The sequence below is a fragment of the Mus pahari genome, chromosome 16 (assembly GCF_900095145.1).
Source record: "Mus pahari chromosome 16, PAHARI_EIJ_v1.1, whole genome shotgun sequence".
Lineage (NCBI taxonomy): Eukaryota > Metazoa > Chordata > Mammalia > Rodentia > Muridae > Mus > Mus pahari.
The window spans coordinates 4,138,505-4,151,211 of record NC_034605.1 but is presented as its reverse complement, the minus strand read 5'-3'; the positions used below and the strand labels follow the sequence as shown (position 1 = coordinate 4,151,211).

Below are 12,707 nucleotides of genomic sequence, written 5' to 3'. Positions count from 1 at the left end.
CCTTTAGTTTTATTTAATAGAATCGTCCCCTGGTGGTATAATTTTAGCCCCCGTCTTCAGAATGCATCTTTAGAATGCATCAAATTCTTAAAGGTCCACAATTTTCATTTTCAACCTGCTAAAATTTCAGTGGCCTATCCTTAGCCATAGAGTGTTAAAGTGTAATTTGGAATACTGGTGATCCAGTTGGTTATCTACTAACCTAGAACAGAGAGGAATAGGTGGGTTTTATACATTCAGGTACCTTGAGTTGTGTGAAAAATCTCTTTAAAGCTCTTCATGTGTCATGGCCAGAATTAGTAGACATCTTATCTCCTAAAGTAAGAACTTCTACCTTTGCCATATATTTGAAAAAAAAAAATGTATGCCATCATATGTCTGATTTACCCACCATAGAGATGTAAGCTATATTTGGAGTGATCTCTCCCATTTTTAAATATAGGTAGATAGATATTTAATTTTTAATTCTTTCCAGGATTTTGACAGGTTTCACATATGTTAATAGAAAACAGGCTTATTATTGAAGCACAGAGCTGCTTGTCACTGAAGCTTCATTAACACTGTTATCGCTGCCTGACATTTATCTTATAATTTTCTGGAGCTGACTGTTGTGTCTCCATGGAAACCTAAATTGCAATTGAAACAAGTATGATAATAAAGGCATCCACCAAGATTGACAGCAAGCAAAAACTAGTTACATTTGTTTATAGTTCCTTCAGTAGCTACAGCTAGAGACAGTGAAAATGTTCCTTGGGTACTTAGAATTAACTCTCTCCTGTCACAGTGCTACCTGGCTCAGCCTGTATGGCAAATTTATTATAACATCTTCAGCTATGATGTTGGAATCTTCTCAAGTCGTTATGAATTCTGAATGTAATATTTGCCCTGATCTTATTTCAACCCAAAAGAAACTGTTATCCCATTTTGCCACTATTCAGTGTTGTTCAGTCCAGATCTACCAGCTTGTGATAGTACAGGAGTAATTTCTTTTAGGGTGGAGGGAACAGCAATACTTATACTAATTTTTCCCTTGATGTTGAGAAATCTGAGCTCTCTCAAGTTCATGACTTCGTGTTGATTTGGCTTTTGCCTCAAAGCAAAGAGTCATGGAACTGGAGTAAGTCCAGAGTGAATTAATTTAAAATTAATTTCATTTTGGAAGACTCCATCTGGCTGTGTTTAGGAAAGGCACTTACACAGATATATAAACACATGATCGTCTGTATTCATTGTGCCAGATGTAATGTCAAAAATGAAGAAATGTCTCAAAAATTATCTGTGGGGAATTTTTATATAATGATATTCTGTCTCTTAGCATAAGAGCCATTGTGTGTGAGCACATTTAGTCTCATTTTAATTCTGTTTGTTTAGGGAGCTAGATCGGATGGTATACATTTTTAAGATTATGTAATTTAAATACCAAAGCCTATTGCTGATTTAAGATATTAGATCATTTTTATTGGTCAAGATACTAAAGATAATTTCTTATTGAAAAGAACAGGTATAAATTTCCAAATCAGTATGTTCTATTTGGTATTGATTAAGAGTGCCGACTATTAAGATTTTACAGAATCTTATACTTATATCTTAGTACTATATGGAATAGCATGTTTTTATAATCTTATGATATTTAATATTTACAACCTTTAAGACTTCTTGCCCTGTTAGGTCATTTCATTCATAGAAGTATGTATTGAAAAGAAACTGAAATAACATTAGAATTCTAGATGAAACCCTCCCTGACTACCTTATTCATGTCAAAATTGTACTCAATATTCTGCCTCCCTGACTTACTTTCCCAACTGAAATGATATTTCTGATTTAACATTTTTAACTTACTTTATGTCATTCATCAGGATTAAACCTCTGTCAGAGTATTCTATTCTCATTTTTCTAATAGGTTTATCCTCAATACCTTGAATAATGTTCTGATTGTGAGTCACTGCATACATATTTATTGTGGCTATATTTGAGTTAGACATTCCTGTTATCAAGAATTTCACAATTTTACACTATACCCAAGTAGAGGTTTAATGAATTATTGTTTCTGTATGTCTAGTAGTCAGAGAGTAGAAGTCAGAGCAAGAGCAAGCATTCAGTCTGCATTATGTACCTTTTCTCAGGACTATCAGATGTACCTGGAAAATGTAACCCATACAGTAAAGCACAGAACTCCAGAACTCCATGGCAGTGCTTAGGAGATGGTTTAGTGAGTGAGAATTCTTCATCCACAGCTTGGTAGAGTGTGAAAGGGAAGCGTAGATAGAGGAATGGCTTTGTATCATGGACTCCAGGATACACACCATAAGCATTGGTTGAATGGCTAGCCTGTTACCCTTTACAAGGCCAATACCACACTTGACCACCATCCCAACCAGGGATCTCTGCCAGAGTTCTCTCCTAGTGGCCCTCAGCCTTTGGTCTCACTTGCATGCTTAGGAGGAAGTGCTCCTAGGGCTCATCCCCTTTGTCAGCATTGCCTCACCCCCTCTCTCATCCTCCTGGTGCTCCTCCCCTCCTACTCTTTTCAGTCTCCTGGTCATCTAAGCGAAATAACAAGAGTTCACCATCCTTTGGCTTTGATTTGTTTAAATGTAAATATTGATCTTGACTATATTAGTCACTTGTTGCTGCCTTACTAAAAGACCATGCTATATATTTTGTTCTATTAAAGATCGTACCACTTTACATCTTGATTCTTATATGTGCTTCTGCTCATAAATAATATAAATTATATATTTTTCAGATATCTCTATTACACTTAGCATATGTCTGACATAAACAAGTCCTTAACAGTTAGAATGAGAAGCAGCTGAAGAGTTGCGTCCGTTGGTAAAGTGCTTGCCAAGGAAATCTGAGGACCTTACTTTGGATCCCCAGTGCTCCAACACACACACACACAAGCATGCACCCACATACACATACATACACACAAATTATAAAATGCAAACAGGAATGGGAAGAAATGACAAGGACTCTCTGTGGTTATAACTTGTAGGGTGCTTGAATTCTCCATAGAGCAATCATAGAGTCAGACTTGGATCCAGCATGCATGCAGTGAATAGGGGCTGATGGGAGGCTTCCTTGGGACCTGTCTTATACAGGACACTGCTTTCACTACAGTTGGAAAAACCTGCTCTGCAGGAAACCAGACATCATGTCTGTATTGTTTCTCCCTCTTTTGTGTGAAATTTATTTTTGTATTTTCTTATCTTGTTACTTTAAGTTAGATTATACACAGGTGAGCTAGGGAGTAAGAGGGAAAAATCAGTGTTCATTTTGGGAAGTGGGGACCCGCACTGATTTCCTGCAGTGTTTATCTTCATTTCATAACAATCTTAATTTTCAGTTCATTGATAGCCAAAATAATATCCTCTCAATCTTCCTAAAGAGCCATTTCAGTTCCTTTCCCACAGTGACAGGCACATTCAGCAGTCAGGTATGAGCAAGTAAAACAAACTGGGAAGACATTCTCAATTGGCAGCCTGAAGACTTCTGACCCTGTAAAGTGGAAGCAGTCGGCTGTCACTGGAGGGTGTGTCAGTGTGAGTCTGCACTTTGGAAAGATGAGGGTCTCTGTATCTCTTGTTTGAAATGATTGTTTCCCTGGTGCCATTTCTAAACATTCCTCAGAAATACCTATCTGCGTAGTGAAAATGCCGTCTGCTCAAGCCCCAAGGTCCACGGAACAGTTTCTGACAAAGCACAGCAGGAAAGGAAATTGTCCTTGAAGGCAGTCTGCAGCCAGTGCTTGGCAGCCTAGCCGGCAAGGGTTATTGTGTGCTCAGCCATCACGCACCCCCTGCATGCCTCCAAATTTACTTCTTTGTAGGGTTTCCCGCTTCCTGCCTTTTACTGGCAGTCAATGGAGACAAGGTAATCAGGTTTTCCTTTCACTCGGTGAGTCCAATGCTGGTATTCTGGGACCTTTCTTAAAGAGGAACGGTCCCTGTGAGTCAGGGTTACTTTTTACCCTGATAACAGATGTATAGCTTTCAGATCTCTGACCAAATACAATCCAGTATTAACTCTAGTGGTTTAGTAAAACATCCATGACAAGTGTGTTGTTTCTAAGTTGTTTATGAAAGAAAAAAATTTTCTTGTACACCCTTTAAAAAAACTTTTTATTGACTTTTTGTGAATTTCACATCATACACCCCAATCCTACCCTATCCCCCCATCCCTTCCTATCCACCCTCTGACCTTGCAACCTTCCCCCACCCAAAACACAAACAACAAGAACAACAATTCAAAACAAAAAAGCCCACATCTCATTGTGGAAGCTGTAGTGTATCACAGTGTGTCACACAGTGCAGCCTTTTGTCCACACACCTTTACTTGGAAATGTTCCCTGCAATGAGTCATTGATCTGGTTCAAGGCTCCTGCTACACCATCAATACTGGATCCTCACCGGCACTCCCCTCAGATGTTCTGTTGCTGTCCTGAGTCAAGGAGATCCATATCCTAAGCTGCTTTCACCCTGCTTGTTCCACCCCTTCATTTGTCCACATAGATGGGGTTCCAATAGGCCAACTCAAAGCCCTGGATCTGGGCCTGTGTAGTAGCTGACTTGGTCAACCTTGCAGCTCTTTGGCGCCCATACTACCTTCTCCAGTTCCCCAGCACAGCCCAGTAGCTCACTCAGTGCCCAGGCTGGCAAAAGGCAAGGCCAGCTCTTTGTCTCTCAAGGCTTTGGGGCCCGGCTCACCCCTACCCCCACCACCAGGGCTGGCTGTACTGTGCTTCCCAGGTGAGGTGTGGGGTCAGCATTCTAGAGTGCTGCAGCAGTGAGGGTCAGGGCTAGCTCTGCACAGCCCTTGGACAGCAACATTGTCCTAGGTGGCAGCCCAGTTCAGGGATGCCCCCATGGCCTTTGGCGGTAATATGAGCCATGGATATTGGCACAGACCCCGGCTGCTGCATGGCCATACACTGAGACATGGCCTTTAGTGGCAGCACAGGCCAGGACTTCTCCATGAGCTCAGGTGGCAGGACAGGCTTCTCAGCGCAGGCTATTTCTCTTCACTGTTGTGTCTTCAGCTCTACCTCTCTGTCACAGTGCTCAAACACATCAACTCACTCTCTGCCAGCTCTCCACCACTCTGAGTGGTTCCTGCTCTGAGTGGGCCATGTAGCAGGCAGGCCTCTGGGTGCCTTCCATCTGTCCTATATACTCTTACAACATTTCTTTTCCCCTCATTTTTTTTTACTAGAAATTTTCTTCATTTACATTTCAAAGGCTATCCTCTTTCCTAGTTTCCCCTCTGAAAATCCCTTATACCCTCTCCCCTCCCCCTGCTCCCCAACCTACCCACTCCCACTTCCTGGCCCTGGCATTCCCCTGTACTGGGGCATAGAATCTTCGCAAGAGGAAGGGCCTCTCCTCCCATTGATGGCCGAGTAGTCCATCCTCTGCTACATATGCAGCTAGAGACATGAGCTCTGGTGGTACTGGTTAGTTCATATTGCTGTTCCTCCTATAGTTGATGACCCCTTCAGCTCCTTGGGTACTTTCTCTAGATCCTTTATTGGGGATCCTCCCCTCATTTTTTGTAAAAATCTTATGGGCAAGCAATATTACATGTATGTGTACATAAAGTAACCTTGAATTTTTTCTTCAGAGTAACACAAGCTAATTTACTTAAAATTTGATGATTGAAAGGAATTTTTATCTCCTTCAGATATTTTGAGTATTATTTATTCCAGTTAATCTTCCATGAAGTTTTTGGTTGCTGATATAGTACCATTTCACCCCAGAGAATGTAGGCCCTTATTTTATAATTGGCATGCCTGTAATTCAAAAGGTTCTGCTATACATGGTAAGTGTTAACAGTGTCTTCCAAGTATATACAGGAGCATCATTATTGTTACATGTTATGTAACAACCTAGGTATAGTTAGGACACGTGTGGGTAGCTTGGCTTCTAAAGACTCTATATGGTGTTTTTGCCTGGTTCCTGGTTGCCATGCTGCCATTCTGTGGAGAAGATAATGTTCTTTTTAAATGACCAACACTGCCCAGATGGACAGTGCAGAAGACTTTTAGTACTGCTGAATTTCATGCCCATCCTGTACCCTTCTAGAAGCACCAGACATGTTGCCAGTCCTTTCTTCCTCTGTTGCCTTATGCAGCTCTGTCCTGGATAGTTTGCCATGACAACCAAACAGCCTAGTCTTTTGTGTGCTCTCTCTTAAGTACACGTGGTATTAGATAATTATTCCTAAACCTGTGTAAAGAGTGGCTTTGTCAGCTGACTGAAATGATGAGATGCAGCTCATTTTGTTAGGAAGAACGTTGGGACATATTGAGAGAGATGGCTCTTTGGTAGCACCCTTGGCAGTTGGCCACTCACAGTTCCATCTAAGCCTGTGTTGCTCCCCACAGCATACATGACACCTTGTCAACTCTCTGGCCTGTATGTATATGCCTTGAGCTTTGGGGATTAAATTAGACACAGGATGTGGAATTATACTACAGTTTCAAGCAGCTGGTTATAATGTCTAAATTATCTTTTCAGTAAGTCATTCTCTGCATCCAACACACTGGAAATAGCACATTTTTTAAAACATTAATGCAAGTATTTATATGAATACAAGTATTTATATTTCTTATAGTCTTTTTGTAGAAATTATAACCATATGTTATAATTTATGTTTAAATAAATTACTATTTGTTCTCTTTGGTTTACAGTGGGATGAATGAGGTACAGAGGAGTTGTTTGATTTTCCTTGAGGGCACACAGTTAAATTGATGCTGAGCCAAGGCTAGCTCCTTTGGCCCGTTATCTGCTTATGGTTATGCAACTCAACTTTAATAGTATTTTCAAAACGGCGCCCTCAGAATAATATGTTTAGGTGAGTCTCAGCTCTAGCTAATGTTTTAAAAGGAGGAAAGAAGGTATATTTCTTTCTAGAGCTACCTAAATAAAATTAATAAAATGTGTTTATATAGTTGCCTTAACCATAGTTGAGTACTCAGTGGCAATATGTACTGTCTGGCATACTGCAGTAGGCTAGTGATAGGGATATAGAGGTAGGGATCATTTCTATCAGCACGGACCTGGATTGAACCAATACACTCATCCCAAGAAATAAAAACAGTAAGGTAAAGACCAAACAAATAACAGGGTAAAAACAATGTTATTATTTACTAAGACCAAGAAGATCAGCTATCTTCAGACAAAGGTATTCAGAGACAGGATTTTTTTTGTTTTTTTTACATAGTAGTTTTGGCTTTGTAAGTTTGTTGCTTTTTTTTGAGATAAAGGAAATTAAATATAGAAAACAAATATAGGATAAAATACAAAATCAAAGATCTGTTTCTTTGCTTCCAGTCTTGAAAAGGAAACTTGAAAATTTTTAGGCCTTATAAAATGTTTTCCTGAAGTTAATAATAATAATACATTGAACCACTTCTATTGAATGGTACCCTGCTTTCTCAGAGGACACACGGATGGGTTCGCATGTTCTCTGTTGATCTGATTTCTTTTTGCTAGGAAATGGAGTAGGGAAGTAGGTCAGTGCAGTGCTGGAAGCTGCATGTGAGCCCTCAAGTGGCCCTCCCACTAGCGTCACTTTTCATCCTAACTCTGAGGCTCATGCCAGCAGTGTCCCTGACCACGTGCTCTCTGACTTATGCTCCCGTGCCACTTGGCACCTGTCCTAGAGGAATCATAGAATAGGTCCTTTGCCAAGGGCAAAACACAATTGGTATTCAGGGTCCTGTTGAAGTTTTCAGGCAAGGTGCCCACAGACGTATATGTTTGTGTCCAAGGTTTGCTAGTGGCCACAGAGTCTCATGAAACACCACTACCTCAGGGTTTCTCCAGAGAAGTTTAGTTCATGGAACAAGAAGGGCAGACAATTGGCTTTTAAATCTTACTGTATCCATATTTTACAGTGTGTTTTCTCATAGAGATTACATTGGGGAAAGGCACCTTACTTCTGTGGACCTCATTTGCTTCCTTTCTAAAATGAAGATGATTCCAAAGAGCTATTATGTTATTGTGTGTCAGATACTTGGCAGAGGTTTCTGGCAGATGGTAGGCCCTCTATTAATATTATTTAGATTTGAATCTAAAGTTGTACACTGTAGAAGGCACTATACTGTGTTCCTTGGAAAGTACGGAATAAGAAAAGCAAGCTAGTCCTAGTATTCCAAGTCATGCAGACTCTTTTCTGACAAAGCTCTTAGTAGAGGGTTTTGCTGAGATGGCTGTATATGTATCTATAATTATCTATGACAAGTACCTTGGATACCTATGGTCCCTGGCAAGAACCCCCCCAAGCTTAACTTAAACCATGATTGACACATGATCTTTGGCCAACTCGGAAGTCCCTGTCCTACAGCCACATGAGAAAGAACCGAAGTCAGCAGGTTAACAAGAAATATTCCTCAGCCAAGAGAAAAGACGCAGAGTCCAAAGAAGGTCAAGTGTATTAAAACAAAGATAACAAAATTGTTATACACCAAAATGCAAAGTAATAATAAGAGGGTCATTGTCGTATGAATAGCCCAAATAAATGTTTTTGATTGGGAGTGTTTGGTGGTGGTTTTAGTTTATACTATATGGCTACATTTTCCTACAGACAGAATTATTGTACACTTCCCAAATGATCATTTGCAAGATGGCAGACAAGAAAGATATAAAAAGGATACGTGGCAGCTACTCAGCGGAGTGACTTTCTAGAAGTAGAGAAAAAAGGCTCTGGACAGATGGTGATCTTCTTCTGTGGTAATTGAGAAGGTGTGAGTCTCAAAGCAGCCTTAAAGACTCGTGAACCGGGTGGTTCGCAGCTAGTTTCCCAGAGATAGGAGAGTGGTGTGTGTGCATTTTCCCAGAATTCCTGTTCTTATTTGGGAGTGTGATTCAAGAAACCCAGTAGGACTTGCTTTGGAATTTGTCTTTGATTTGTTTTGAGCTGTCTGTACTCCACTCAAGCCATACTGTACAGAATGTTTAGCCACATGGTGGATTAGAAATACTTAGCAGTTTGGGACCCAGGGGCATAGATTTGGATTCTAACTTTAGTTCATAATCTGGTATCCTTAGGAAGAGAACTTATTTCTCAGATGTTGGCATTTGAAAAACTACTTTCTCATAGGGTTGTCTTAAAGATTAAAAATTTAAATCACTGCCAGATGTAGTTGTTCACCCATGGAATCCTAACTCTTGTTAAGCAGAAGCAAGCAGATCTCTCTGAGTTCAAGGTCAGGCTGTTTGTTCTATATAGCCAGTTCAGGCCAGGCAGCCAAGTCTACAAAGTAAGACTGAAAACACACACACACACACACACACACACACACACACAAAGAACCAAGACCAATTTTTTTTTTAAAGTAATGTAGAATAGCATAGTATTGGTATATATAAGATACTATTATACTATTATTACTAAAGATGTGAGTCATATTTGGATTTACACCAAAAGAATTTTTAAGTAAAAAATAGATTTATGGTGATTACTTGTGGTGAGTGTGTAAAGGAAACGCATTCACAGTGAGAATAGCAAGACATTTATAGAACATTCTGGGCTATGTGCCTCTATGAGGTGTTATCTGTTGTTGCCATTTTATAGATGAAGGATCTGAAGCTCCAAGTAGCACAGTAGAAGGCAGTGCTGTCAGGGTACAGAGCCCATGTATTTGCCCTTTGAATGGTAAGAGGTCCAAGGTGTCTAGGACAGACAACCAACTGGGAGACATGAAGTGAGCACTTTGTACTGTAGGAAGACCAAAGGAGCTCTGGGTAGCTTCCCTCCTCCTTTGATTCCTTAGTTTCTGTTATTTGGTAAACCATAAAAGGATTGTTCATTTGTGATGTGAGCATTAATTAGTGCTTGCTCCAGAACTCTGTTTAGATATTAGACAACTATACTGCAGTCTAACTCTTGCTCTATATGAGTCATTGTCCAACTTCCGCTTTCTGTTAACTTAGACTTGTGGCAATACCTTCCTCTTCTCATCTAGCTGGTTGTCAACAGCAGTAACCACGAGTCCTTCCTGTCCCAAAAGTAAGTCTTGCCACACTCTCAGCTTTCAAAGTGCTATAAACATGGCATCCTCTACTGCAAAGGGCTGCGCCACCTCACCCTGTGCAGTCACAGCCCCCAGCTCCATCTCAGTGATGGGAAATAAGATAGATGTGTGAAAGCAAGATAAATGGTCTAGGGTAATATAAACAAGCATTGTATTATACCTGAATTGTTAAAAAAAAGATTTTGTATTCAATATTTTATTCAGTAGAGTATTTTTATAACAATAAGATTGATTAGCAAATGCTCTAAAAATGTATCATGTTACTTCAGTGATAAAAAACAAAGTGGTCACATGGGGAGGTGGTAGAGATGTAGAGATCAAGGCAACACCTAGTGAAGGGGGTCTGACATTGCCTCTCTGAATTGAGTATTTTTGGGTTTGGTTTTTTTTTTTTTTTTTTTCATTCTACAAGGACACAGCTTTTGAGGGAGGGGGTTGTCTATGTGAATGTGACAAACTTTTCAGTATGTAGATTAGGTTGTCCTCAAATTCAGGAACTGCCTTCCATAGCTCCCAGTTTTTCCCATGCTAAAGAGTGCAGGCATGCTTTAGGGATAGGGGGCACTCAGGTGTAATGAGTTTAGACCTGCAGCATCTTTAAAGTGTTCTTTTTGTTTGTCTGTTTCTTGCAACAAAATAAGGAACTCTGCTTAAGATCTTTTTCTAGTGCATTTTTGGTATTTCGCAGAGGCAACAGTGAAATCACACCTGCTTAGTGTTTCTTCTTTCTGACATGATTAAATAGTGAAGTGGTCGCCTGCTTAAAAGGCTGTAGCTACTGGGCTGCATTTCCACAGACTGATGAAGCATCTTCAGAGGCATTTAGCATTCTAAAGAGAAGACCTGGGGTATAGACAGTGTGTTAGTTAGGTGGGGGTTATAAAGAAAGGGTATAAAGAAATGACTTCATTATATCAGGTTTGTGACAAGTGTTCTCTCCCAAATTTGGGTCTGGGAAATGATAGGAAGACATATAAAAGCTTATGCTTTCATCCTTTGTATCCACCCCAAATATTTACTGAAGCTAGGAGAAGAAAAAGCAGACCTTTTTCTTCTCTTTCCCAAACGTGTGATTGTTTAGAACTTAAGTGCAACATCTGGAAGTCAGATATACAGAGAACAATTTATGGAGTGTGAAAGATTTGAAATATTCAGTGTCCTTTAGTGGGAACTCAACTTTCTGTGGTGTATTTTTTCCCCAACACAAAGCAAGCAATTCTGAGATCACTTTTGCCTCTCTGAATTAAGCCCTTTGTGCTTGGGTCCCATAAACAATGTGCTTTTTAAAGGGGAGCCCCCCCCCATGCTCTGGCCCTTTTCTCCAGTGCAAGCAGCCAATCAGCTGCACTGAGCTGCATAGCTGGAGCGCTTTCCATTCTGAGCAGCAACAACGTACTAATTTGATGCACACATGGATGCCTCTCGCACTCTGCAAATTCATCATCAGCATCTTGCATTAGTCATCTGATGGACTGCCAAGTGTTTCATTTTCTTTCCATGTGACTTTATTATTACCACCTCTCTTCCAAAACCTCTGAAAAAGGGCGGGGAATGGGGGAGAGGGTGAGAAATCCAGCAGAATCCAGCTCTGCCTTTCTTTCTCAGGGATAACCAGTGCCGAGCTGATAATGCTGCCGATTTGTGATGTGTTGATGGCAGCCTTGCCAATTGAGACCTGCACTTAACTTGCAGCTGCCTCCCAAGCCTGGGTTTTGAGATGCCCATGCCCTGGGTGACAGGCGGCCAGTCACTGCCCTGTGCTCCGGAGTCAATGCTGAACAGCAGCAGCGTGCAGTGAAAGCATCACGCTGCTGCTGAGAAGCAACCTAATGGTGCCTCTGCTTTGTTTTACTTCATCAAATGTCTACGACTCATTAGGCACTTTCCCCTGTGCTCCTCTTCCTCTTTCCGCCTCCTCACCCCCAACCCCCACTATTTTTTCTTCCTGTCCTTCACCCTGAAGCCCTAACTCTGGCTCCTGGTTCCGTTTTTGACAGTAACGGCACAGCCAACAAGATGAACGGAGCTTTGGATCATTCAGACCAGCCAGACCCAGATGCCATTAAGATGTTTGTCGGACAGATCCCTAGGTCCTGGTCGGAAAAGGAGCTGAAAGAACTTTTTGAGCCTTATGGAGCTGTCTACCAGATCAACGTCCTCCGGGACCGGAGTCAGAACCCTCCCCAGAGTAAAGGTACAAAAAGCATGTGGTGCATGGGGTAGGGGTCACTCAGCTGTCAGGGCGGGTTTGGTAACTGGTGTGGGCACCCCTGAGCTGGCTAGATATCCTAGAACCCTCAGAATGCAGGGCAGGAGAGAGGGCGACAAAGAGAAAGGCAGGGCAGGCTGAGAGCAGCTGGTGCCTCCAGCCCTGGTGTTCTGGCTGTGCCTCAGGGCTCCTCCCAGAATTCCCGCCTGCTGGGACAGGTGGGACTCAAGAAGGAGGGCAGAAATGCTGCCCAGCTTTTTATGGTCTCCTGATTGCTCCTATGAGGTCACATTCTAAGCAATGTGATCTCTGGGCGGAGTTGCTGCTGCTTTAAGGAATGGTCTTTCTAAGCCTTGTACTTGAGGAGCTAACTCTTTCTGTGCTACTTTTCATGATTTCTCATGTAATCACCAGTAGATTACACTTTCCTGCAGCCTGTGGAGACCTTGAAGTGACCTG

The 12,707-nt window shown here is 41.3% G+C and overlaps 1 protein-coding gene across 24 annotated transcripts in view; it reads left to right on the top strand.

The window, feature by feature from the left end:
* The window catches only part of Celf2 (CUGBP Elav-like family member 2), an 842,569-nt gene that overhangs the window by 651,393 nt on the left and 178,469 nt on the right, over positions 1-12,707 (top strand). For 20 of the 24 annotated variants that reach the window (XM_029547668.1, XM_021215268.2, XM_021215269.2 and 17 more), the window contains one exon: positions 12,037-12,233. In XM_029547668.1, the coding sequence (XP_029403528.1) occupies positions 12,056-12,233 (178 nt within the window). In that variant the 5' untranslated portion in view covers positions 12,037-12,055. Of the gene's footprint in view, positions 1-11,441; positions 11,872-12,036; positions 12,234-12,707 lie in introns of those variants that run through there. The other 4 variants (XM_021215267.2, XM_029547672.1, XM_021215266.2 and 1 more) reach the window with 3 other exon arrangements.